This window comes from Columba livia, chromosome Z, assembly GCF_036013475.1.
Source record: "Columba livia isolate bColLiv1 breed racing homer chromosome Z, bColLiv1.pat.W.v2, whole genome shotgun sequence".
NCBI lineage: Eukaryota > Metazoa > Chordata > Aves > Columbiformes > Columbidae > Columba > Columba livia.
In genome coordinates, this window is record NC_088642.1 from 15,313,069 (window position 1) to 15,338,847 (window position 25,779).

At 42.6% G+C, this 25,779-nt stretch overlaps 2 protein-coding genes across 10 annotated transcripts in view; one reads left to right on the top strand and one right to left on the bottom strand.

Moving 5' to 3' along the window:
• ANKDD1B (ankyrin repeat and death domain containing 1B) overlaps nt 1–21,015 on the top strand; it is a 37,247-nt gene extending 16,232 nt beyond the window's left edge. For 2 of the 4 annotated variants that reach the window (XM_065047362.1, XM_021292193.2), the window contains 7 exons: nt 750–848; nt 2,405–2,503; nt 6,648–6,746; nt 14,677–14,772; nt 18,098–18,296; nt 18,963–19,094; nt 19,399–20,002. In XM_065047362.1, coding sequence (XP_064903434.1) covers nt 750–848; nt 2,405–2,503; nt 6,648–6,746; nt 14,677–14,772; nt 18,098–18,296; nt 18,963–19,094; nt 19,399–19,457 — 783 coding nt within the window. In that variant the 3' untranslated portion in view covers nt 19,458–20,002. Of the gene's footprint in view, nt 1–749; nt 849–2,404; nt 2,504–6,647; nt 6,747–14,676; nt 14,773–18,097; nt 18,297–18,962; nt 19,095–19,398 lie in introns of all 4 variants that reach the window. The other 2 variants (XM_021292191.2, XM_021292192.2) reach the window with 1 other exon arrangement.
• POC5 (POC5 centriolar protein) overlaps nt 20,151–25,779 on the bottom strand; it is a 31,055-nt gene continuing 25,426 nt past the window's right edge. For 5 of the 6 annotated variants that reach the window (XM_065047360.1, XM_065047361.1, XM_065047357.1 and 2 more), the window contains 4 exons: nt 24,904–25,019; nt 23,974–24,087; nt 22,924–23,100; nt 20,151–21,285 (listed from right to left, as the gene is read on the bottom strand). In XM_065047360.1, the coding sequence (XP_064903432.1) occupies nt 21,136–21,285; nt 22,924–23,100; nt 23,974–24,087; nt 24,904–25,019 (557 nt within the window). In that variant the 3' untranslated portion in view covers nt 20,151–21,135. The remainder of the gene's footprint in view (nt 21,286–22,923; nt 23,101–23,973; nt 24,088–24,903; nt 25,020–25,779) is intronic. The other variant, XM_065047358.1, reaches the window with a different exon arrangement.

Sequence of the window (25,779 nt, forward strand, 5' to 3'; positions counted from 1 at the left end):
GAATGTAGAGAGTGCTAACAGAATAAAACCGATGTAGAAGAAATACAGCATAGATACATTTGGCAGAGTACTGTGGTGGAGGTTTTTTATTTACTAGGTGTCCAACAGTAAGACATATGGCTAAGAAATGGAACCAACCAGGGTAATTGAAAAATTCTCCTTCTTGGCAGTGCATATGATTGATCTGATGACAAACCTGTTCTCCATATCTGGTTCCTGGACACCAGTCCAGCTCACATCTGTTGCATGGCCTTGGCTTGCCTGCTGCAAGGAGTTTATGATTCCAGCAGACTGAGAGCTTGCTTGTTTTAGCAGAATTAAGAGAAAATTGTCTATTGATTTATTTTTTAAAAGCTTGTTAATATGACTGTACATTATTGTTAAAGGTCAAACTGAATGAATAAGACTAGGAGACATGTTGGCTTTTTCATTGTCCATGGCACAGGACAGCTGACAATGCTGATTTATCTCTTTCTTAAGAGAGATTGAAAAGGACTAAAGAATACTAGTGGTTTTAGCATGTTTCTTGTGATATAGTAAAAATGGGAAGTTCCTTCAGTATTTACAAAATCACATAACGCTAACTGCTGATCCACTTCGTTTTACATCATTTTATCAAAGGAAATTTTTTGGAGGGAGTAGATCATAACACAAGTTAAAACTAAAGATTGTGTATTGATAGCTCTCTTTAGTATTGTTTTTCCAGCAACAAAATCATAAGTTTTTGCTACATATACCATTTCTTTCAGAACAATAGCAGTGCTTTGCAGATTGCAATTCAGAATGGACACTTATGCTTGGTTACTTTTCTTATTGATAAGAATATTGACCTGGCTCCTAAGCCTGAGGTGAGTGTAAATCAACACAACTTTTCTGCTTCTCTTCAGCATGTCCTGTCTTTTATGACCTTCCTTGGGAATTCAAGCAGCTGAATGAGATTAACTAGTTCCTTTATTTTTTCACTATAAACATCATTATTTGGTTTATGGGTGTTGGTTAACAATATGTATGGACCAACAAAGCCAAGGTCCTGTTGCTCAAACGCAGTGAATACCTGGGCAGACTGGTGCAGAGCAGCGTAGAGTTGGCCAGGCTAAGCCAAGAACTGGGCCTTGTGTGAAGATAAGCAACGTACCCTGCTTGAAATAAGCAGTAGTAATGCAGGCATCCCTGTGTGCTATGGGCAAAGAGTTAACACTTGTAACTGATTTTGAATAAAGGTAAATGAACACTTCAGTGTTTTCACCCTCTGCACTCAAAGCGTATGCCTTCAAAATCTGCATCCCACTATTCTTTGGGGTTTAAAAAGAAAGAGATATTCCTAAAATAAAATCTTGCCTCAATTTAGATATTACAGTTTTTGTCACATCTGGGATTTTCCATCTCTACAGTACAGGATGGAAATGGAAAACGGGCTTCATGACTTATCTGCCATAATCACTGGCCTGTTGCATAATATTATCAAGGAAGACCAATTTATGTTTTGCTTGAAATGATTTGTTTTAAAGATCAGGAAGTTGTTGTGTTGTTCTTTCTCATTGGCTTTCTGTAGCAGAAGGAACTCATAAAATCGTGACTTAGCTTTTGGAAACATTTCCAGTGCAGTGTTGTATAAGCACTTGCTTTATTTTTTCTGTAGCCTAAAAGAAATGGCTATGGTTTATAAAAACACTGATGAATTGGTATCTGGCACCTGTGAATGGCACTGCTATGGAATTATTTTTCAGCTGTATTTAACAAGAAACTGATGAGTCACATGTTTAACATGATCTTGCCAATCTAATGTTTGGATTGTGACTGGTCTTGGACCTGTGCCTCAGTTATTTTCATGAATACTCACTCAAATTTAAAAAAAAAAGGCTTAATTTCTTTCTAGCTGTAATTTGCTTTTTATAAATATGACAGCAAATCAGCTTAGTATAAAGAGTATTTCAATCAGCAATATGTGACAAGATTTTTTTTCCTGGAGTGTAGATTTTGACATCGGTTTGCTCAATACAGAATTAATCTGTCTATTCAACTGTGGGCAAACCCAGTTTTCTGAGGGAACAGTAACATTACCCTAACCTCCCTATTGTCAGCCAAGTGTAGCAGTACGTTCGAGGTATGAACACATCAAAGCAGTGTCTTGCTGCATTCCTGAATGGTAACACACTGATACACACCCCGTGCACTCAACATTTCCAGGTTTTTCAGCTGTATTTGTTTGCCTGCTGCTGTAGGTGTTGCAGGAGCGGGCTGCCATTTCAGGCTAACTCTGCGCCTCAAGGTATGTTTTCTGCAGTCTTGAACCTTTGCTGGAGTGTATCACCTTTGGTGGATTTTAGTAAGAACCTCTTTTCCTGTTTGAATGAACTTCTAATAATGTACCCAAGTTTAATAGTTTATTATTTTCTCTCTACAGCAGAAGAATTCCTCTCTCCATCTAGCAGTCATGAGTAATCAACTACCAGTAGTAAAAAGCCTCTTGGATAGCAACCATGACATAAACGCCTTAAATCATGTAAGAAAACCTGGAAATTAGCATAACCTCGCTGGTAAAGAGGAGATTATATGGATTTTGCTTGATTTTATTTTTTTTTCCTTAAAAGGAAAGTACAAAAGAATAGGAAGGAAGAGGCAGTTCCCTCCTTAATTTTTTGCGTGTGTGCATATGTATTAGTCACTGGTACACACTGTGCTCATATTGTTTGTACAAGTTAAAGATAGCAAAATGCTACATACTCAGAAAATGTCTGGATCAATTTATTGTTTGAGTGTTACAATTCATGCATAATAAATGACAGAAATGTCTCAGTATTGATCTCAGAGGGATCTCAGAATGTCACTTGGGTGGGAGTTTATTTTTTTTTCACAGCAGCCCCTATACTGTGTTTTAGATCTGTGACAAAAACAGTCCCTGTAAGGGACCAGTGTTTTACGTGTTGCTGAATAGTGTTTGCACAGCAGCAAGGCTTTTTCTGTTTCACATTCTGCCCTTCCAGTGAATAGACTGGGGGTGCACAGGGAGTTGGGAGGGGACACAACCAAGCACATAACCAGAGCTGACCAAAATGATGCTCTACAACCAGAACATCACACTGAGTGATGAGGTTACAAGTCCCTGTGGTGCAATCAGTTAGCACCTTTGGCTGTTAACTGAAAGGTCAGTGATTCAAGCCTAGACAGGGCTGCCACCTTCTGTTTTCCCCACCTTTACCAGGATTGTTTGGCCTCTGCATGGAGGCCTGGTTGGTTGTTGACCATTCTGCTGCAGACCACCTCCACCATCACGAATTCCCTGAAGTAGTGGATACCATCCTCTCTGGAAGGCCATGTATTCAGTTTGCTTGTATTCAGTTTGTATTCAGCTTGCTTGATCCCTTTTTAGCTGCACAAAACCTCCTATAATTGTTCATGACCATTTTCAGCTTTTGCTGTATCACTTGTGTCGCAGTTGAGACGGACAAACGACATGGACCAAGTTCTTTCAAGATGAAAGTAATGGATGCCATTTATTGCTACAACTGCATTTTTATACAATTCTACCAGTTCATGTGTCTTTTCACTATTGGTTACAAGTTACAGCACTAACATCTCACTGGTTAATTTTCCTATCATCCATGTTATTCTTCTATCCCCTTCTTTCTCACGGGTACATCTCTCCTCTCTCCGGATACTCCTTTACTCCCATCCTTCTCAAGGGTAAATCTTAATATCTCAAGGCTGATCTCTACTCTCATATTTTCTGTCAAGGATTCCACAGACCCGCTGCAGTTTCCCACACACTTGCTTTGCCTGAAAGACCTGTGATAAAAACACTGATATTTTTGGGTGCATGCTACTGCTATCCAGGTACTCAGAGAACCATATCATAGAGAAAGTGAGCAGTTACACCTTTCCCCCTTTTGTCTTTGAGAGATGCTTTGTGGAGAGAGGAACAAAAGGCACCTACCCTTTCTTGTCCTCCAAGATAGGTGTCTCCCAGCTTCTTGTAACTGCCTCTCAGTTCCTTGAATATCCTTGTATAATCAGGCTGTTCATATTAGTGTGTGTCTTGAACCTGATTTTTTATTATAAGGTTAAGCAGCTAATTGGGAATGCCACACAAGAATGTGCCCAGAGCCAGTTGATCCTTGGGTGGCTGGGTGTGTGGGAGGAACTGGGCAGGTGTCTGGGGCTATTATTTGCCTCAAATATCTTGAGAATTCATGCCTGATTTGGCATGTAGTCCCAGGTAACTGGTACACCATTTGAAGGAAGGGCCCCTTCCCTGACCTGATGAAACACAGTAACTTCTAATGCTGTGTTGATGTCTGATCCATGTCTACTGAGCTGCCATCTGGTACCCTCAAAAGAGAAAGAGGATCTCTTGATCAAGGAGCACACAAAGGTCTTCTGATCTGAAGCCACCCATAAGGACATTGAAAAGGTCACTCAATCTGAGGGCGCACAGCAAAGCTTAAGCAGAAATCCAGCCCTCAAGTGTAATAGTTGCTCCTGTACTCAAGAAGAAATGGTGGAAGTGGACATTGACTTGGTTAGTAAGAAAAGCAGCAGCTCCTGCTTGAGGGGTGGAAAGGCAAGAGTCAGAAGAGACAGCCTGGCCAGCAGCAGGACAAGACAGGGAAGAAACAGGAAGGACAAAAGAGGCAGAAAGTACTTGGTCCCAAATCTGAACATTGTGTGAGACAGGCAGCAAGTATTAATCCATGAGCAAGGTGAGCACATTACTACCTGGTTGCTCCAGTACTGGGAAGGTAGGGAAGCCCAGCAGCTGGGGTCCATCACAAGGGACTATGGAAGTGACAAAGGGATCAGAAGAGAGACAGCCCACCTGTGAGCCTCTGGACGTGGCTCTTATCAAGTGTGAAGGCAAGGTATTTCCTCAAAGAAGGCATTGTAAACCAGCAAGACAAGGAGACTACCACAGAATAAGTTATCTGTGTAGGAGTTAATGGTGATGGACGTGGTCTACAGTGACAACCAGGCCTCCAAAGATCTGGATGACATCCAGAGCTCATGGTTCATATGGCAGAAGTTTGTACAGATCTTGTGGATGTTGTATGCTGGCGCCCTGGCCATAATGGACTAGGCAGACATTGAGGCACCAGCTGTATATAGACCAGCCTGCCGGCTGTGGTGCTTTAAAGAGAATGTCTCTTCCCCCTCCTCATCAACACTCTTTCTCAGCTGTGGAAACACTTCCCCACCAGGTCTGTGAAGTCCCACATGGGGCACTATTGTTCTGTTTGGAGAAACACACCTTGATTTCCCATGTGACAGGTGGCAGGGTTGCTCCCCAAGAGAGTAACTAGGACTAGTCTTTGAGAAAGTATAGTTTGCCCCTTTCCATCTGTCATTTTATTGCTAAAGGTTGATTTATACACATTTTTGTGGGAGGCAGAGGCTGCTATTTGCAGCTGTGGGCAAGTATGAAGATAAGCTCTTCTGTCACACAAACCAGAGAATTTTGTAACCTTCTTGAACACATGTTTCAGAAATGATTTGTGCTTTGTCTCTAGCATGTCTGAAGTTATACACAATAGCTACATACATATCTCTAAATTACTGCAGAAAATACTGTTGGGAGAAATTTATGAGGTGATGTGGTCATAATGTGTATTCCCAAAAGAGCTGATGAGTGACTCCAATGTGGAACCCTGAGGCTGGCATTTCTTGTGCTAGGTCTTGGCGGTTGACCCTGCAACCTTTAAGGTAAGGTCTGAAGGCCAAAAAAGTTCTCTAACTAGACCTACAGAATGTAGACTTGCAACATCAGACAAGCACAAGCACAAAAACATTCACCTTAAAGAGATGTTGTGTCACATGAAACATGCTACAGGACTTGTCCAGACACGCAGGGCTTCGAGAAACAACAGCTATCTTATTTGCTGCTCTATTACAACTGTAGGTGGCTGGAATTTCTTATCCTAACATTCTGTAGAAGGATAAATAAATAAATAGGTTTCATTTGGGTATATGCAGCTGTGAGGAGACTACACAACTCTCATTTCAGATGCAAAGATTAGATGTGAAGCTGGATGCCCCTTTAGCTGTACTTCTTTATTGTCTAGTTTTGTCTAATGCCTTTTTTTTTTTGATGTCTGTGTGTGGTGTGTGTGGTTTAAGTTTCATCAAACCTGTTATGGAGCAGGTAGACTTCTTAGACTTCTGCTACATATAACTGTTTGTGGCGTGGTTGGCTAACAAACCCCATTGTGCACTGCGGCACAATGTACCACTGAAAATTATAGATGTCCAGTTGTCTTTGCATGAATACCAGCAGGGAAAAGGTTACCGAAGAGGACAGTATAGGCAAGGGTTGGCAGTTGCATGAAGCACTCTGTCCAAAACACCTTGTTTTAAGAGGGAAGAGAGAGAGCTCATTATGTTACAGTACATTAGAGGGGCATGACATCAACTTTTTCCTCAGCCAGATGGAACTCCCGCCCGGTTTTCCTGCAGAGATCCCAGATGCTCCCTTTTCTTTTCTGAAAGCAGAACTGGCAGTCAGATCACTTAAAAGTTAAATTATTTCATTCTGTTCAGTATTTTCTAGCCAAGGCTGTCTCTTGTTGTGAATCTTGTTTAGATCCAGATTGTGAGCACTCTGCTTCCAGGAGGGAGTTTGGCTTATTGTATTTCTTTGGTGTCATTAATTCCAGAGGCAGGAAACCCCTCTGCATCTGGCAGCTGATCTTGGCAACGTGGAGCTGGTGGAAGTGCTGCTGAAGGCAGGCTGCAAACTCAAGACCACGGATAAGGTAGATTATGTTCCTCACCTATGCAAGGATTACATTATTTTACTGTTTGTTTTATGAACTGGCAGAGATGCAGGAAGCACTTGTTGCCAGTTGTCTCTCCTAGGTAAAGCTAACAGTTAGCTGTAACAGATTAAGTCTCCTTTTAAAACTGCCATACCTGCAGACTTCAGAGATCTCAAATGGTTTTAGTGTAGAGCTGTAAATCTTCCAAGTTCCATAGTTTGAGGGGTATACAATATTGCCAGAGACCTCTGATGGAAAAAAGGACTAGGCTTATAGTGTGAAAATCAGCCTTTGGCTGTTTTAACAGTGCACCCGCAGACAGGTTCATTGCCAGGAGACGCATAGGTACTGCCAGCTTTACTAATCGCAGTGACAGCGAGTTTGCCCTTCAGAACCCTGGGCCATCTGCAAGTGATGGTGCTGTGTCACTGAGAAGCTGTCCCAGATCTGTTCAGGTAGGTGCTTAGACTCTGTTGCTGAAGTTCAGCCTGGAAAGACTGAGGCAAGAATGGCAACAGCTGGAAGAAGTACCAAAGCAAAGACTCTCTGGGGAAGTGCTTTTGAAAGGACATAGTACCAAATCCAGTATTTAGAAATGTTACTAAATTACTGGAAGATTTTTTTTTCCCTTTTCATAATGTTACCACTATATTGATTTTCTTTATGACTGAGTTGACAAATTTTATGTTTATCATGAGCAAAATCTGGCTCTTCAGTAATTTTAAAAAGTAATTTTCATGTACAAGTTGTCCTGATGAGAAGTTAAGCTATGATCTGGGACCATCTCTTTCTTCTCAAGCCTGATGTGAGGCTCTGGGCTCTGAGTGCGGGTGACATGGTTGATATGTTTTGGGAGGCTGAGGTAAGGTAATGCATTGCAGTTAAGCCTTCTGATTCAGTCATGCCTATGCTAGCCAGAGAGACGTAATTTTCCTGCAGGTTGGCCCAGAATGAAGTCTTGTCCACTTTGGACAGGGACAGTGCCTTGGCAATTAGAAAATTCTCTCTACCTATCGCCAAGGGGATCTGAATCACGGACTGGGTCTGAATCTGCGGCAAAAGCAGCAGATTTTGGTGCAGGCAGGTGTTTTCTGAGGCAGGGGACCGTCAGGGCAGCACTAGGAGCCGTCGGCTCTGGCGAGAGTTGTTGACGAGACCTGGGCATTGCTGGGGCAGCTGCTACTACAGCTTTAAAAAGCAGCCTATGGAGGGCTAGTGACCAGAGCAGGTAAGCAGAGTGGGAGAATGCAGTTTGCATAGCGGTTTGTGCAGTAGGGCCTGCAGAAAGGGCAGGGAAGCTCTGCCAGCTCAACCAGGGAGTATGGTGTCCACCTGTCTGAAAGCGTACCTTCTGTAACGCCGGCACCCACGACAAGTGATGCTGCTGCCCAGACCAGAACCTGGTGGGAAGATGCTCCCACCCAGGTATCAGGCTGCAGGGTGTGCCCTGCTCTTATACCAGTACTGGATGGCAGCAGTGAGCACAGCTGTGGGAGGTGTGCCCAGGTAGAGGAACTCCTCTGCTTAGTGACAGAGCTCGGGGAGCAGGTGAGTAGGTTGAGGAATATCAGGGAGTGCGAGAGTGCAACAGATCTCTAGAGTTGCACCCTGCCTTCCCTGAGGCAGGTCCAGCAGGTAGACAGGGCACAGGGTACAGAGGACTCATTATCCTCTGTCTGCATGGCGGAACATGGTGGCTCAAGGGATAGGGGGCAACGGCAGTGTGTTTCTGCCCAGCACAGCAGGATGGTCTCTGCTGTGACTACCTGCCCAGCTTCCCTTGCACAACAGGTATGAGGCTCTGCAAGTGGAACCAAACAACAATGCTGAAGATGATGGTTCAATGAAGCTGGAGGTGCTGTGGAGATTAAGTTGGTCTATGCCCTCCATAAAACAGCTGCTATAAAGAATAAAAGGTAGGTTATTGTCACAGGAGACTCCCTTCTGAAGAGAACAGGAGGTTCTATATGCAGACTGGGGCCAGGGTTAAAGGTCTGAAAACTTCCTGCGCTGGTGCAGCCCTCAGATTATTATCCTCTACTAATTTTTCAGGTAGGCAGTGATGAGACTGAAAAGGGAAATCCAAAGGCAATCAAGAGAGACTTCAGAGACTTGGGATGACTGTTAAGCAATCAGGAGCACAAGTAGTGTTCTCCTCTGTCCCCTCAGTTGCAGGAAATGATGAGGGAAGACCCACCAGATCAATACCTGGCTGCAGGACTGGTGTCACTGGCAGAATTTGGGTTTTTTTGATGACAGGTTGGTTTAAATGTCACCTGGTCTGCTGATGACAAATGAGGGCACACCTCTCTCGAAGAAAAGGATCCTTGGGCAGGAGTTAGCAGGGCTCATTGAAAGAGCTTTAAACGAGGTTTGAAGAGGGGAGGAGAGAAAACGAGGAGTAGCAGAGATAAACCCAAAGGTGGTAGGCCAGCATTTGAGGGATGGGGTGCTAGTGAGCCCCTTTGTCTACTGTCTTGGTGGAGGTAGGGGATCCAGAACCATGTGGTAGAAGAGACATAAGGATCATGGATCTTTTAGAAACCATGGAAGCACCTGAGAATGGCCACAAAGGAATCAGGGCTTCTGTAGTGTCCCGGTCTGATTTTGGGCTCAGAAAGGTTTCAAAATGATCCCAAGAGTGAGATGGAGAGAGAAAGGAGGTTAAATGCCACCTATCAGGCCAATTTATTCCATCAATTAATTATGTGGAATGGAGAGAGACAGAGTAATGAAATTCAGAAGGAAAATGAAGCATGTATTTGAGCAGATAAGCAAAAGATAAGCAAGAGATAAGCACCATCTGGATTCAGCCGTTGTCTTCCATCTGTCCCATTGGTACTGGCAGGTCTCAGGTTTCAGGTCCTCAGTAGTGGATGGCCACACAAAAGGTGTTTTCATGCGGCTTCTTATTGCACTTGGTGACAGGAGTTGCCTGGACAAACTGCTGGCCTGCTCCCAGATGTTGGTGGCTGATACTGCTTGAGCTTCGAATAAGCTTACATGACTTTCAAGCATGCTCTGAGTCCACAAACTGCAACTCATGGTCATCAAGTATATTCTACCTTACATGAGTTTCTTTACACTACGCAGCTCACAGTGATCAAGACTTACTGTGATTAAGCATTTAGAGCAAGTATTTACAGCAAGCACAACAAGCACGCACCATGAGTAAACATCTTCCTGCCTTGTTCCCCCGAGCAAGCAGGCTTTCAGACAGTAATTCATATTATTTCAGCAAACAGGCTTTGAGACAATTATTTCAAATACCTCAGCCTCCCACACTCACACTGTGGGCTAAGAACCACCGCCTCTCATAGCTTCTCTCTGGAAAAAGGTGGCAGGATCAATAGCCCAGGTGAAGTGCATCTATATGAATGCAGCCAGCATGGGCAACAAACAGGAGGATCCAGAGGCCACGGTGCAGCAGAAAAACTGCAATGTAGTTGCCATCACAGAAACATGGTGGGATGACTCCCACAACTGGAACGCTGCATTAGGTGGCTATAAACTCTTCAGAAGGGACAGGCGAGGAAGGAGAGGAAGTGGCGTAGCCATGGATGTTAGGGAGGATGTTAGGGAGTGTTTTGATTGTCTGGAGCTTGATGAGGGTGACAGTCGTCTCATAGGTAAGAATCAAGGGGAAGGCCAATAAGGTAGATATCCTAGTGGAGTCTCTTACAGACCACCCAACCATGGTGCAGAGGCTCAGCAGAACTGCTGCCTTGGACTTCTGAAGGGCAGTTTTTGCTCTGCACAGGAGGCTGGTTGGCAGAGTCCCTTGGGAGGCAGTCCTGAAGGACAAAGGAGTCCGGGAGGGCTGGTCACTCTTCAAGAAGGAAATCCTAAGGGTGCATGAGCAGGCTGTCCGCATGTGCCAAAAGACAAGCCAGCAGGGAGAAGGCCAGCCTGGCTGAAGAGAGAGCTCCGGCTGGAACTCAGGAATAAAAGGAGAATCTATAAACTTTGGAAGAAGGGGCAGGCTACTCAGAAGGAATACAAGGATGTTGTGAAGTTATGCAGGAAGAAAATTAGAAAGGCCCAAGCTCAACAAGAGCTGAGCCTTTCTAATGCTGTAAAAGGCAACAAAATATGCTTCTATAAATACATCGGCAACAAAAGGAGGGCTAAGGAGAATCTCCACCCCGTCGTGGGTGCGAAGGGGAACACAGTGACAGAGGATGAGGGAAAGGCTGAGGTATAAATGCCTTCTTTGCCTCAGTCTTTAATAAAGACCAGTTGTGCTCCAGGTACCCACCCCCCTGAGCTGGAAGACAGGGATGGGGAGCAGAATGAAGCACCAGTAATGCAAAGGGAAATGGCTGGTGATCTGCTTCACCACTTATACACCCACGAGTCTACGGGGCCAGATGGGATACATCCAAGGGTACTGAGGGAGCTGGTGGATGTGATCACTAAGCCACTTTCAATCATTTATTAGCAGTCCTGGCTAACTGAGGAGGTCCCTGTTAACTGGAAGTTGGCAAATGTGATGTCCATCTACAAAAAGGGCTAGAAGGAGGATCCAGAAAACTACAGGTGTGTCAGTCTGAAATTGGTAACAAGGAAGGTCATGGAACAGATCGGCTGGAGTGCCATCACATGGCCTGTACAAGAAAACCGTGTGATCAGGCCCAGTCAACATTGGTTTATGAAAGGCAGGTCCTGTTTGACCAACTTGCTTTCCTTCTTCCCGGGGGGTATTAGAAGGGGAGTGGTTAGTAGGTCGAGAGAGGTTCTCCTGCCCCTCTGCCCTGGGGAGACCACATCTGGAATATTGTGTCCAGTTCTGGGTCCCTCAGTTCAAGAAGGACAGGGAACTGCTGGAGAGGGTCACAGAAGATGATGGAGTGGAGCATCTCCCTTAGGAGGAAAAGCTGAGGAGCTGGGTCTCTTTAGTTTGGAGGAGACTGAGGGGTGACCTCATTAATGGTTATAAATATGTAAAGGGTGAGTGTCACAAGGATGGAGCCAGGCTCTTCTTGGTGACAACCAATGATAGGACAAGGGGCAATGGGTACAAACTGGAACACAGGAGGTCCCACTTAAATTTGAGAAGAAACTTCTTCATGGTGAGGGTGACAGACACTGGAACAGGCTGCCCAGGAGGGTTGTGGAGTCTTCTCTGGAGACATTCAAAACCCACCTGGACACATTCCTGTGTAACCTCATCTAGGTGTTCCTGCTCCGGTGGGGGGATTGGGCTAGATGATCTTTCAAGGTCCCTTTGAATCCCTAACGTTCTGTGATTCTGTGATTCTAGAATGAGGTGACACGCTTAGTGGATGAGGGGTTGTGGATGTTGTCTACCTGGACTTCAGTAAAGCCTTCGACACTGTTTCCCACAGCATTCTCCTGGAGAAGGTGGCAGCTCATGCCTTGGATGGGTGTAGTCTGTGATGGATAAAGAACTGGCTGGATGGCCATGCCCAAAGGGTTGTGGTGAATGAAGTCAAATCCAGCTGGCAGCTGGTCATGAGTGGTGTTCCCCAGGGCTCATTACTGGGGGCAGTTCTGCAGATGACACCAAGCTGGATGCAAGTGTTGATCTGCTGGAGGGCAGGAAGGCCATACAGAAGGATCTGGACCGGCTGGATTGTTGGGCTGTGGCCAATTGTATGACTTTTAACAAGGCCAAGTGTTGGCTGGAAAGCTGCCTGGCAGAGAGGGATCTGGGGGTGTTGATTGACAGCAGATGAACATGAGCCAGCAGTGTGCCCAGGTGGCCAAAAAGGCCAACAGCATCCTGGCTTGTGTCAGGAATAGTGTGGCCAGCAGGGCTAGAGAAGTGATCATGTCCCTGTACTTGGCACTGGTAAGGCCGCACCTTGGATCTTGTGTTCAGTTTTGGGCCCCTCACTACAAGAAAGACATTAAGGTGCTGGAGATTGTTCAGAGTAGGGAGACGAAGCTGGTGAGGAGCCTGGAGAACACGTCTTGTGAGGAGTGCCTGAGGCTGTTCAGCCTGGAGAAAAGGAGGCTGAGGGGAGACCTTATCGTTGTCTACAACTACCTGAAAGCAGGGTGTAGTACGGAGGGTGTTGGTCTCCTCTCCCACATAACAAATAATAGGACAAGAGAAAATGGCCTCAAGTTGCACAAGGTAAGGTTCAGACTGGATCTTAGGAAAAATTTATTCACAGAAAGGGTTACAAAGCACTGGAACAGGCTGCCCAGGGAACTGGTTGAGTCACCATCCCAGGAGGTGTTTAAAAGACGTGTGGATGAGGTTCTTAGGGACATGGTGTAGTGCTAGAGTTAGGTTATGGTTGGACTTGATGATCTTAAGGGTCTCTTCCAAAGAAAATGATTCTATGATTCCCTGATTCTATTCATATTCCAAGGGCAGACAGAGAAAACTACTTCTAATTGCCCGCTTTGTCCTTAAGCACCTGCAAGCCTTTGTGCCAGATAGTGCCCTGGTATTACAGCAGGGCATATTAAGAGAATATGGCTTTGAGCCAGCACAAGTTCTGTCACCTTTCTGCATTGGTTTTATTTCTTGGAGAAGCTCTTCCCTTGCCTTTTTGCTGGACGATGCCTGAGGCCATGCCACTGCTGGGAACATTTGCAAGTACAGCCCTCTTTAAACTGAATTGGTGCTGAGATGCCAAAAATATTCATGTCGCTTCTGAATACAAGGAAGGAAAGAGGGGAGCCTGCTTTGATTGCACAATGTTTTGCTGGCTTCCATCCCCTGGTAGCAGGAGTCCTCAGTCTCTGGAGCATGTGATGCATCTGCATGAGTTCCAAGCTGTTACAGCTTAGGAAATGCTCTCTTGGGAGATCTTCCTTCCTCACGTCTGCAGATATAATTGTCGTTGGTAGTGATTGATAGTGGAGAGAGTGCTCCCTGTGTGCAAGACTGCTGTGCTACATATGGATTCAGGATGCCAGTGGCGTCTGCACAAGCACAGGAGGCCAGAAACACCGCCTTTTTCCACCTGTCCACTTCCCTGTGAAATGCACAGCACATGTGGAATGAGGAGCTAGAACTCAAAAGGTATATATTAGAGAATTTTATAATAGCTGGAGAGTTGAAATGCCTTATAATTTAATTACTGAACCATCTAATTAAGGGGTTGGCTTCTTTTCTGTCTAATTTTCTAGAATGTCTAGCACTTGGTATGTGGAGAACACCATGAACATTTACATCTGAGGCAGCTCCACTCAGCAAATCTGCTCAAAATAGACAATTGCAGAGAGAGCTGGACAACTGCAGAGGGAACCCCTCAGAGCCACTGAGATGCCTTGACATCAAAGTGCTGACAGCAGGGATGGGTTCAGATAAACTGAGCAATCCTCTGCAGCTGGAATTAAAGCAATGGCTTATAATCCCTTTTGCTGGCTTTAATACCCATGAAACATCACCTTCAGTTGTGCTCACCTCAGTTGTCATAAGAAAGTAATTCCTGCACCCTCTTTCCATTGTGTGAACCAGCTTCTTTCACTATGCAAAACAAGATGCAGGTTTGCCCTTAAATTTGGAGGTTTCCAGCTTTGCCAGCCTGTTGGTCTGAAATGCCAGTTTAACCATAACCTGGGAATGAACTGTATTTGTGGTAGTTTTTGGCCTGTGGATGCCTGGGCTTGCATGAACTTGGAAGCAGTGACTGGAGAGTGTAAGCTGGTATAAAGTAAGCAGCAGTCTGAGTGCAGGAGGTTTCTGGAAACAGCTGTACCTCATCAGAAATACTTTAGGGGGAGTTCAATGAGGGGGAAAAGTGACCACCTCTGGGCTGAGGAAATGCAGCTTGTGCAAAGCATAAAACTTTGATTGTAGTTACCCTAAAGCCATAAAATTGTAGTAATACGTTCTCTTGAAAAAACGGGATGGGGGGGGTCTGTAAACAAAGATCCTTTGTTTCTTCTATGTTATACTTATCCTCACATATATAATGTTCTGATTCACTACCTCTGCTTTCAGCATGGGAAAACTGCACTAGCTGTGGCATCAAGGAGCAATCACGCCCTCATCGTAGATATGATCATTAAAGCAGAAAGATACTATGCCATGAAACAGGTAAGAGATGTCTTTCCTTACACTGAGGAGAACTATAAGGGAAAAGCTGATTCTGATCCTGAAGTGCCTTTTTCCTGCGGTGGTTCCTTTTGGCATGTTGCAAAACTGGCCTTGATGAACGGAGATTAGGCTTGGGAATGGGAAAGTCTCTACCCCAGCCGGGTTTATTCCTGACTGGCTGTGAAATTGTAGGCAGATCTTATAATTTTCCTGTATCCTGCTCTACACACAGACATAAAGGGATGGTGGGAGATTCTGACCTAAATTCAAACTGTGCTGTCAGCATCAGGGCTGGGATGACCTAAATCCAGGTTGATCTTTGGTCCTCTGGGACAGCAAAACCTGTGGCTGAAAAATGGAGAAGTGGGGGTGTCTGACTCCTTTGCTAGTGAGAGTTCAGCTGCCTTGTCAGGATCCCACTCTTCTCTTTTATATGTGTTAATTATAAAACAATCAATGAAATGGGAAAGAACCAGGCAACAAGTGTGAATGACACAGCCTAGATTGACTTTTGATTGAATTTCTAACCTTCTTTCCTTAGCTGTTATTTAAATGTATGCTGTTTAATGATGGCCCTCGGTAAAGGGCTGAGAGTCATAGAATCATAGAATGTCAGGGGTTGGAAGGGACCTCGAAAGATCATCCAGTCCAATCCCCCTGCTGGAGCAGGAACACCCAGATGAGGTTACACAGGAATGTGTCCAGGTGGGTTTGAATGTCTCCAGAGAAGGAGACTCCACAACCTCCCTGGGCAGCCTGTTCCAGTGTCTGTCACCCTCACTGAGAAGTTTCTTCTCAACTTTAAGTGGAACCTCTTATGTTCCAGTTTAAACCCACTACCCCTTGTCCTACCATTGTTTGTCAGATGTATTAGAGTGTAGATGACAATTATTTTGGCCTGTGTTGACTATTCCATGTCACCTATGAATCTGTACACACTCCATAGGTGATGTCTGAACAAGAAAAAGTAAGCTTAGTACCTCTTAAAATCAAAGGAGTGTTTGGAGCTGGCCTGCTGCTGATGCCCATCTAGGCTCATGCCTTGGAACCCTGACCCAGCCCAAATGGGACTTGAAAATTCAGGACATCTCATGTCACAGGGTGGTAACTGGGACCATTTAGAATTCTGAGAAGGCTTATTTATTTCATGAGCACCAGAGCTAGCAAACCAGGGTAAAAAAGGACTGGTGAAAGGAACCCACTTGACTGTCAGCTCTTGCACTCTTATTGCTGAGCTGCCCCACATATCTGTGACTTCCTTCTCATTCCTGCTTCCTGCTAGGGAGTGTTTGTTTTACCAGGTCAGCCAAGTGCCTCCCAGGGCAGTAAAACACACTAATCCTGTCCAAGCGTAGGTACATGAATTAGCCCAGCTTTTGCCACCCCTGCATGTTCAAATCTGTGACGCTTAATGTTGCTGGGCATCATGCTGGTACAACACAGACCTGGATCAATTACGAAAAACACCTGCACACATTCCCCGTGTTGTGCGTATTTGATCTGTGCCGGTTCAGCTGGAGTTGTCAGGCACAGTATTTTGTATGTTGTTTAAAGGAGAATTAGAAGTCATCTGCTGCCAGAGAAGACATGCCACATCTGACAGCGGTGAGCCTGTAATGCTCCTAACCTCTTGGCATTGTTTACTGAACTGTCTAAGGAAAAGAAAACATGCTTAAGCAGATGGGAAAAAGAAACCTAAGTGTCAGTGGAATCCCATTACCTGAAGCTAAAAGCACAGCCTTTGGGAGCAGCTTAGATCTTACAGTTATGGAATACGACATTGTTCAGGTGGTGTTGCCATTCAGGAAACTACAGCATTTTTAAACCATTAATGTAGGAACTTGTCTTTTTGTCACATTGAGATGACTTATTACCTGTGACAAGGCATTAGTTACAAAAGGAAATGTCATGTTGCTATGAGAAAGTGCACAATACTGGTTTGTGTGAGAACATTTTGTTCTGTTTGCCCTTTTCTCTATTTACTGCTTCTGCCTAACCCCACTCTATCACTGCCCAGCCTGCTTTTGGCGGTCATTGCCTAGACACACAATTAGCAGCAAAGAGAAGCTGTAATGCTGCAAAGGGAAGAGGAAAAAAAAGGGGTATTTTTTGTTGTTTGCCCTATTAAATTAAAAAAAGAAAAAATTCTTTTTTAAATTTTAAACCTCAGAAGAGAAACACTAAACCATGGAGAGCCTGAAGCCATCCTGTAGAATGTCCTAAACCTCACCTTGCATGTGTCAGGAAGCATGAAATAAAGTCTGCACTAGAAAAATGGAATCAAACATACGTGACAATGCTAATTGAACTATTATTTTTTTTCTTGCAAGACTCTTATAACATTAGGAAATAACCCTCTTGTATTTTTCTGACTTTAATCTGGAATGGAATGATTTTTGCTTAGCACTTTTCAAATGTGGCATGCTGCCATTTCCTTCTTTGCTTGGTATCTGCTTTGTAATCCTGGATCAACCTCCTGTTAGAAACAGGACTAGCATGTAAACAAATTGAAATATCAAAGTTTGAACACACCTACACTAGCAATGAAGCTTTTCCCTAGCACCACCCTGCGAGGGCTGAAATCACTGCTAGACATGACTTTTGCAGAGGTGCCCAAAGACACAACCTTATCACTCCTGTTCCAGGTGAGCCATTCATAAGGTAGCAAAATCACTTTTAATCTGGAGGGTAAAATGCTTGTGGTTTTGGTCTCTCCCTGGTTTTGCTTATGAAGGCAATAAAACTAGACCCAGGTTCAATGTGCACACGCTTACTGGTGCTCAGGCACTTTGCCAAATAGGACTCTGCAACCTAAACCCAATGACCCATGCTGCCACCAAATGACCTGGCAGTGCCACTTCAGCCAAGCAGAGCTGACAGGGCAGGGGCAGGAACGGCGTGAGCGAGTGCCATGCCAACACTGCCTCTTCTCAGGGAGAGTAAGAACTGTGGTTGAAACCCAACTATGTTCAAAACGTGACATATAAAGCAGAGAGAGCCAAGGAACACAGCAATGCTAGCGTAGTACTTGCTCTTGGATATCAAGTGTCACAGAAAGAAAGTGGTTTATTTTGCATTTAACTCAGTAAGACATAGCAATAGACACGGGAGGGCTTTGTTTCTGTTCTGTTTAGACTGTAACAACACCTTCTACGCTAAGACAGTCTTCCAAAGAGCTCTAATAGCCAAAAATGGTTCCTTTTCCTGCACTGAGCAAATCACCTGTCAGTACCTACGTATGGCTGTACAGGACACATTGCTCACTGCTCGCTAAGCAAACATTCCCAGCTTCAGTTAAATGTTTATAATCTGGTTTCTTTTTCAGGAAAATCCAGCTGATAGTGATGACGGGTCACACTTTGGCTTGTCTTTCAAACAAGATCATAGTACACAGACCAAGCAAATCCGTTCTGCCCTGTGGAATCTAGCATACAACCAGTTAAAACCCCAGGAATGGAAAAAACTGGCCCAGTGCTGGAAGTTCACAGATGAACAAATTAAAGCTATTGAAGAACAATGGACAGGTAACAACATCTGAATGGCTAGATATAATTTATAAGCTATAAAAAACACAAGGCAGAGTCGCTTTTTAAACTGGGTATCACAGATATGTACTGCCTGTGCTGTTCTTATTTACATTATGAAAAAGAGCAGTGAATAGATAGAAACCTTGTCCCTGGTTCCTGGGAAGTGGTCCTGTAGAAAACCAGAGGCAGTGAGCACCATGGAGTGGTCTTACAGATCATGCTACAAAGTGAGGACCTGGGGAACCTCGTGACACACTAAGACCTCGTTCACACTTTGTCTTCACAACTGCCATGAAACAGCAGTTTCTGGTTTCAGGCATCTCAAGTACTGGGAGAGCCCTATTTCTATAGCACGCATTGTTTGTGTTTACCACTATTCCCGAGTGTATTTCCACACGTTGAGCGAAAATGAAAGGAAAAAACACAATTTTAAGATGTATTAGCTTCCCCCTCCCTCTCCTTACAGTAGCCTTATGATAAAACTAGAATTTTTGTTTGGGGCTTTTTTAACCTTGGTAAACCTCAGTGTTACTTTCGCTTCTAGGGGAGAAAGGAAATACAAGCAAATAAGTAGGTGTTAAAATGTCTCCGAACTCTATAAGGGCAAAAGCACAAAATACTTTGTTACCACCATATGCAACAAATACTTTGTGTATTGCATAGGGAAAAAGAGCTATAAGGAACATGGAAACAGAATGTTGCTTATCTGGTTACACGGTATACTGCTGGCTCACCAGAACCCTGTGAAGCACATCTACGAAGATCTGGTGGACGCAGGATTTCGGCCTTTAGCTGGTAAGTTGTGTCCTCTGTGCGGTTCTGCGGTCCCCGTGGCTGCTGGGGGTGGGACTGTGGCGGAGCTGAGGGACAATCTCTGCCTTCCTGGGAACCTGCTCTGGCTGGGGAAGGGGGTGAAGTTGCTTGAGGAAGAGTTTAGGTGCAAGGTGAGATTTCTAAAGGAAGATAAAAATGCACAGACTCTGCTTCCCTCCCTTGTCCTGCAAACACCATTAAAATGTGACTGACCATCCTTCAGTTAGATTAGTCTGACATTGTAAAAAGTGGAGCATGTCAAACATTTCCTCTTCTTACTTCACAGAGAAGATCAGAGCTGCAAGTAGTGCTGACATGGACTCCAGAAAATGTGTGATTTCTTGAGTTCATCAATAAAATATGGCATATACGATGGAATCACAGGCCAGGTGGAAAGTGACTTTCAAATACCAATAATATGTTTTCTAGAAACAAAAACCTATTTGGAAGCTGTATGACTTTTTACAAACTTGAAGAACTTGCACTCCTGAAATAGTGCTTAGTTGTTATGTTTTTTTTTTTTTTTTTCTCATATGCTTGCTATAATATTATTTAAAGAATTTAAGAGTGAATGGCCTGCTGGTAATTTATGACTATACTGCTAAGCAAGAACTACCCCCTCTACAATTTCTACACCTGATAAACTAACATTGATAAACTAATTCTGTATTGGAACTGCAAATTAAGCTGTTCTGTCTTTGACATGAAATGTAAATGAGATGTTTTCTACCTGAAAGAAATTAAATTTAATAAGTGAAAATTATATGTATAAATCAACACTTCCAGAAATAGGTCTCATTTGGGATTTAGGTGTTTATAAAGTCTTGTTAGGATTATAGTGTTCCTGTCTGAAGAGGGCTTTGCTCTTGTTTAATTAGTGTGAGGATTAGGACAAGTCTTTCCTTTTCAGTATTTGATTTATGTAGTGAAAATACACAAAAAAGCACTGTCTAAAACCATGTGTGGCTGGCTGCAGAACTTTCTAGAATGGCATAACCTTTGTATACACACTCAAAAAAGAACATTTGATATATAATATTTAACACACTTAGCATTTATTTACCTATTTTTTTGGTCATATCTTAAATTAGTATTTGGTAGTATTTTGCTGAACATTTTTACATGGTTTCTCATTGAGTATATTTTGCATCTGAAAAATTATGTAAAATGTCTGTCTTTGTAGTCTTCTCTATAAGAAAACAGCAGTAGTTTGATCACATAATGAAACCATTGAGTATGTATAGCTAGCATTATTTCGTACTAAATCTTACTGTTTGTAATCAAAAGATGATGATCTGTATCTTAGTCTGAAGTCTTACTCCTAACCCATCTCTTGTGCAAAACCTGTTTTACCACAGCTGCAGAGCACCACAGGAATCTGAAGAACAGACTAGTAAATCCTCTGGTTTTGGAATTAGGGACCTCAGATCACAAATTCTTAGATACTGACAGGTAGACATCAAGTTCTGCAACATTAGCTTGGAAAATGAGAACGTTTAACAACTTGACAGCCTCAGTACCTCACGTGGCCCAAGTTGCACCCCAGGTGTGAAGGCTGCAACCTCATTATTCTTCTTTTCAGTATGCTGTTGTAGGATATCATTAAAATGTGTGTCAAGTACATTTAGTTGCAGAAGCAACTAAAAACATGTGTAACAAAGATAAATTAAATTTTCAGTTTAAAACAGACACTAGTAACATTAGAACTAAACAAAGAGATTCAGACAAAAACCACATTCTATCCTTTATTTAAAAGCGTGCAAAAGATTCCTTAAATAAAAAGTGTTTATCTTAATAAAATAAGTTCTCACACAGTCTGGAGGTAGAACAACATTTCAAGCTCTCTTATCCCCCTTCAGTTATTTACTATAAAAGCACCTTTACTTTAAAAATATTTTTTTTTTAGAAAATGTTAAAAACATGATACATATTTTAGGCCTTCCTACATCAAGTACGAAAAGACTGGAAAAAGGTTTAAGTTGTACCTTGATGAAAAACCCCCACGGGTGAGAAAGATATTCACTCAGTCAACAACTTTTATTGACTGAACACTGGTATGAGATTGGCCCTGAAGCATTCGCCCAACTTGTCCTGCAGGTCTCACAGTGGTAGAACCAGAAGAATGGAGCATGGTTCGAGGATATTTAGCAGCAGTGGCTTGGGATATGGTTTGCTGAAAAGTAATCACATACATCAACACTTAAATTCCCATTAAAATAGCTCTAAGTGAGCCATAGTTTAAAAAGAAAGATTTGCAATCCAGCAAACTGAGATAGAGTTAAAACAAAACAAAACAGGTTACTTTAACAGAATGAGTAATATTTTTCCTTCCTTATCTGTAATATACTTTTAAAAACAAAGTACTAAACTTCCAATTAACTATGTACTCTGAGCTTTCATCACCTCAATTTTATTTCAGGGATGGTTTGGTTGTTTTTTTACCAAATTGTTCAGAATTCTCCTGTAGTGCTAATTTAATCATAATTCCTTTTGAAGTTCAGTATTTGCTATGAGGAAGTCTCTGAGAGGTATCTGGTCTCTGAAAGGAAAAGGTTTGCATTTATTTAACAACAATTAATTCTCTCCCCAAAAAACAGCCACCTAACTGTAATAAACAGCAGCCATTCTGCTTTTAATCAAGGTAAACTTGCTCCCCTGTCAGATTAAATCAAGAGAAATAGATCAATTTGATTGACTTCGACTTAGGCATTTATTTGTAGAAAGAGTATATGAAATATCTCTGGGACTGCCACATTTATTACATTTCTAGAAGTCAGTTTTTGGAACAGTAGTGCAGGTGCCTGTCACACTAGTCACACAATCTGAATCCAGAAATTGTTCTTCATAAAGGAAGTCTCACAACAAACCTCCAACCCATTAAGGACATTTAATTTAAATAGAAATTTAGAAGCCTAAATTCACAAAAGCTGTGCACAGCCTGCCACAGGGCTGTTTCACTGCAGGAAGTGCATGAGAGCAGAACATCCCTCAGACAGACAGTTACCAGTATCTCCAGTTCAAATTAAAGGACCTGATGTATCTTTGCTTGTTCTGGAAGTATCACTGAAGAGAAACTGGACTTTCAGATAGCACAGAGGAAACTCAGATCCTACTTCACTGGTTAAAACATAAAAAATAACCTTCAACTGTTTCATACACCTCCAGTCAAAACTATATTTTACTCAGATTGGTCTAAAAGTGTAGCAATTGCCTAGGCCATTTAAGCCACTGTGTAGTCTTTTTGTATGTTGGTTTCACACCCTATTAATGCACTTATTTCAGTGTTTTCTTTAGGATAAATGAGACGGGTATGACTTAAAACACTACAAGCAGCAGGCTTCACAAATCTGTTTGCCTTTGGACAAGAGTTTAACTTTTTTTCAGCAATATTTTGCTACACTCAGCCTGTCAATCTAATCTATATCTCTATCACATCTGGCTTAGTCTCTTTTCCTGCTACACACCGTGAAGCTTGTCTTTAAGTGGTGGTTGCATGGTGATGACACCAAACATTGCTATACCAACTGACCACTTCTGCAAAGAGGATGACTCACAGAAAAGCTGGACAAGAAACAAACAGCTAAAACTACTAGACCTGTGAAATAACAACAGCAGAGACAAGACAAATAGATTGAAGTGCAAGTATTTACTTCCTCTCCTCACCTTCTACCCAGCACAAAGACAGTACTGTTTGTTATTTTAAACAGGACTCAAGTCTGAGCCTTATTTAATATCTCTTTGTAGGGGTCATTTTTCTCTAAACTGCTACCACATGTGTTTCAATAAGAATAGAAATGTAATTCTGACTTACCTGAGTGACTGGATGATGTTTTTCAACAATGACGGAACTCATGGGTGGAACAACTCCCATCACTGCTAAACTACCACATATTCTGGCTTTTTGTCCCATATCAGCTCGGCCTGTGATTCGAGCAGTGATTGTTCTTCCTGCTTTCTGTTGACCAGATGTTATTACTTTCGCCACAGGCTACAAATAAATTAAGTATTAATTGGTAAAAAATGCTAAACATAATATTTACAACTGTCTATAATGTCTGTTTAACCAGCCACCTGCCCAAAGAGAATATGGGATGTTGCAGATAATCCAGTTATGCTATATGAGACTGAATTTGCTCCACCTAGTCGCAGCCTGGTTTATTCCATCTTTTTCCACTCTTAACCATGAGACAGCGACTTCTATACTGAGGGGAGTAAGGCTAATTTGACAACAAGCAGCATGGACAGTTTATCTTTGCTCACTGGCTGCATACTTGAGTGACAGCTGTAGGCATTTCCATCACTCTGGAAAGCCTTTCTAGCAGTGACAGCACAGATATAAAAAAGCTTTCGCGCAGTAAAATGCTGCATCTTTCTCTGACAGCTGGTAGCAAACTGTATCAGATGGGAAAAAGAAAGGAGAGCAATGCAGAAGACAGTGGGGAAAAGTAAGAAGGACAGTATAGCAACAAATACAGAAAAGGGAATGAGACACACATTTCAAACAGCAGGCTGCTAAAAGTAAAGTATATTCTTTCTAGAACAAAATGGTATCATGTGAAACACCAAGTGTTCCTATTGCGCCACACGTGAGGGTACATGCATTCTTCTATTCTTCATTCTGTCACACTTCCCCTTCCAAAAAGAATTTAAAATTGCTCCTAATATACAAGAGTTTCTCTAACATTAATCAGCATTTGCAAGCTAGTGTCTTCACTACCAATCTTCACATTTGAGGAAACTAGTGGCAGTTTCCTCAAATCATCCCTGTGTTGCTCTGAAAAATGTGGAAATACTGATATCAAAGCTAGTATCTGTTATAATTATGCCTTAAAAATAAAAAAAGTGAACTTTAGCATGTTACCAGTTTCTGAGCTGATGCCACACCAGATCCTGCAGCTGTGCTGGTGACAATTACTGGAGAATCTGAGTCCAGCCTGGTCTGAGAAGTGCTTGCATGACCCAGGTGGGTAGAAAACTATGAATGAAACCAGAGTTCACAAAGAATTAACACAACTTTCTACAAGATCAGTTTTATTACTCTCTAGGTAGTCAAGTTTTTTACTATCCTAATTACCCTTCTAAATTTAAATTCTTTGCAGATATTTTATCTCCAGTTTTTACTGTTTTCTGGCTAACTTAAAAATATTAGACTAAAAATTGCAGACATAGCATGAATAACATTTGATAGTATTATAATGAGAAATCAGGAAGAGAGGCAAGCCCATCTTCTCTTTTCTAACCTGTACTTTAGTGTGAAATTGTTTTACAGTGGCAACATCTTCAGCATGGCTCCAGGGCAGGTCTGGAACATTTAAGCTGGATAACGATCTGGCTAAGCTGACATGACAAGATAATAAGCTGAGTTCCCTCAGTGTCTCTACGTGTTAAAAACTGTTAAAAAAGACTGTTAAAAAAGAAGCTTCAAGCCAAGCCAGCTTTTCCTCTTTTCAGATTATATTAAGCTCAGGTGGGTTTTTTTTTGCAAAAAACTCTTAACAGCTTTTTTTTCCAGAAAGAACCTCAAAGAGCAAATTCTGCTTATTATAGTGACCCTGTCTTCATCAGTCTAATGGATTTTCACTAAAACAAAAAAACAGAGCTTAATGAAAGTACAGCAAGCTCTGCCCCAGTCACTTCACTTGCACAACAGAGTCTGAACATACCTACAGGTTTCTTTTTAAGCTTAGGCTGTCTTCAAATTCCTTCCAACCAAGGAAGTTCATTTTTGTCACTACAAAATTATAATATACAATTATATTGTAAAATAGTTCTGTTCCAGCTACATGCTTACCATGTCTTCCAGCTGAAGAGTAGTTGCTGGTGGAGGTGGGGGTGAGGGCGGACTTTGTGAAGAAGGTAGCCTTCCTGCAACAATGGTACCATTATAATTTCTCCTGCCTCCTACATCTATTATTAGAAACACAAAGTAATGGGATCAACACATAATCTAGCAAACCCTAAGGGGAAGAAAAAAAAAAAGAGATAAGTCACAGTAAAAATTTTACTATTCCTTTGGGATTTCTGTATAATCTAATTAAAAGGATCAGCCTGTTCTTTATAAATGTGTATATAAAATGTGTGTGTGTATATATATATATATATATGTATATACACACACACATAAAAATTCATGTATTTTACCTTTCTTTTCAGATGCTTGGAAATAATATTTTCCAAGGGCCTTGTTTCTGTCCTTTGCCTCAGCATCCCTCTGGCACTTGTGACACATGGTGCAAAGAACTGAGGTTCTCCGTACTGCTTACCAATACTAAATCCAGTGTGCAAGAGCTGCTCTTACACTAAGAACCAGTTCAGGTAGAAAGCAGCAGAACACAGGCCACTCTAGGCTTCTGTGTGGGTGGAAGATCCTTAAGGGGGTGTCAGTAAAATAAGACATTATTTTAACATTCCTGAGAACATACTGCAATTTCAAAGAGCTGTAAACCATGCTCAGCAGCACCTTGTCTCCACGTACAATGGGTGGACACTGGCCACATCCTGGCTGTAGGGCTGGGATGATATATGGGCACCCTACAGCCCTCACCTCCCCCCACCAGCTGGCTAAGCCTGAGCTTGTGCAACATCCAGCCAGGATTCACTTGTCATGCAATGCAGACATCCTGGGGAGGTCAGATCTTCAGACCTACATTCAGTATCTTTTCCAAGC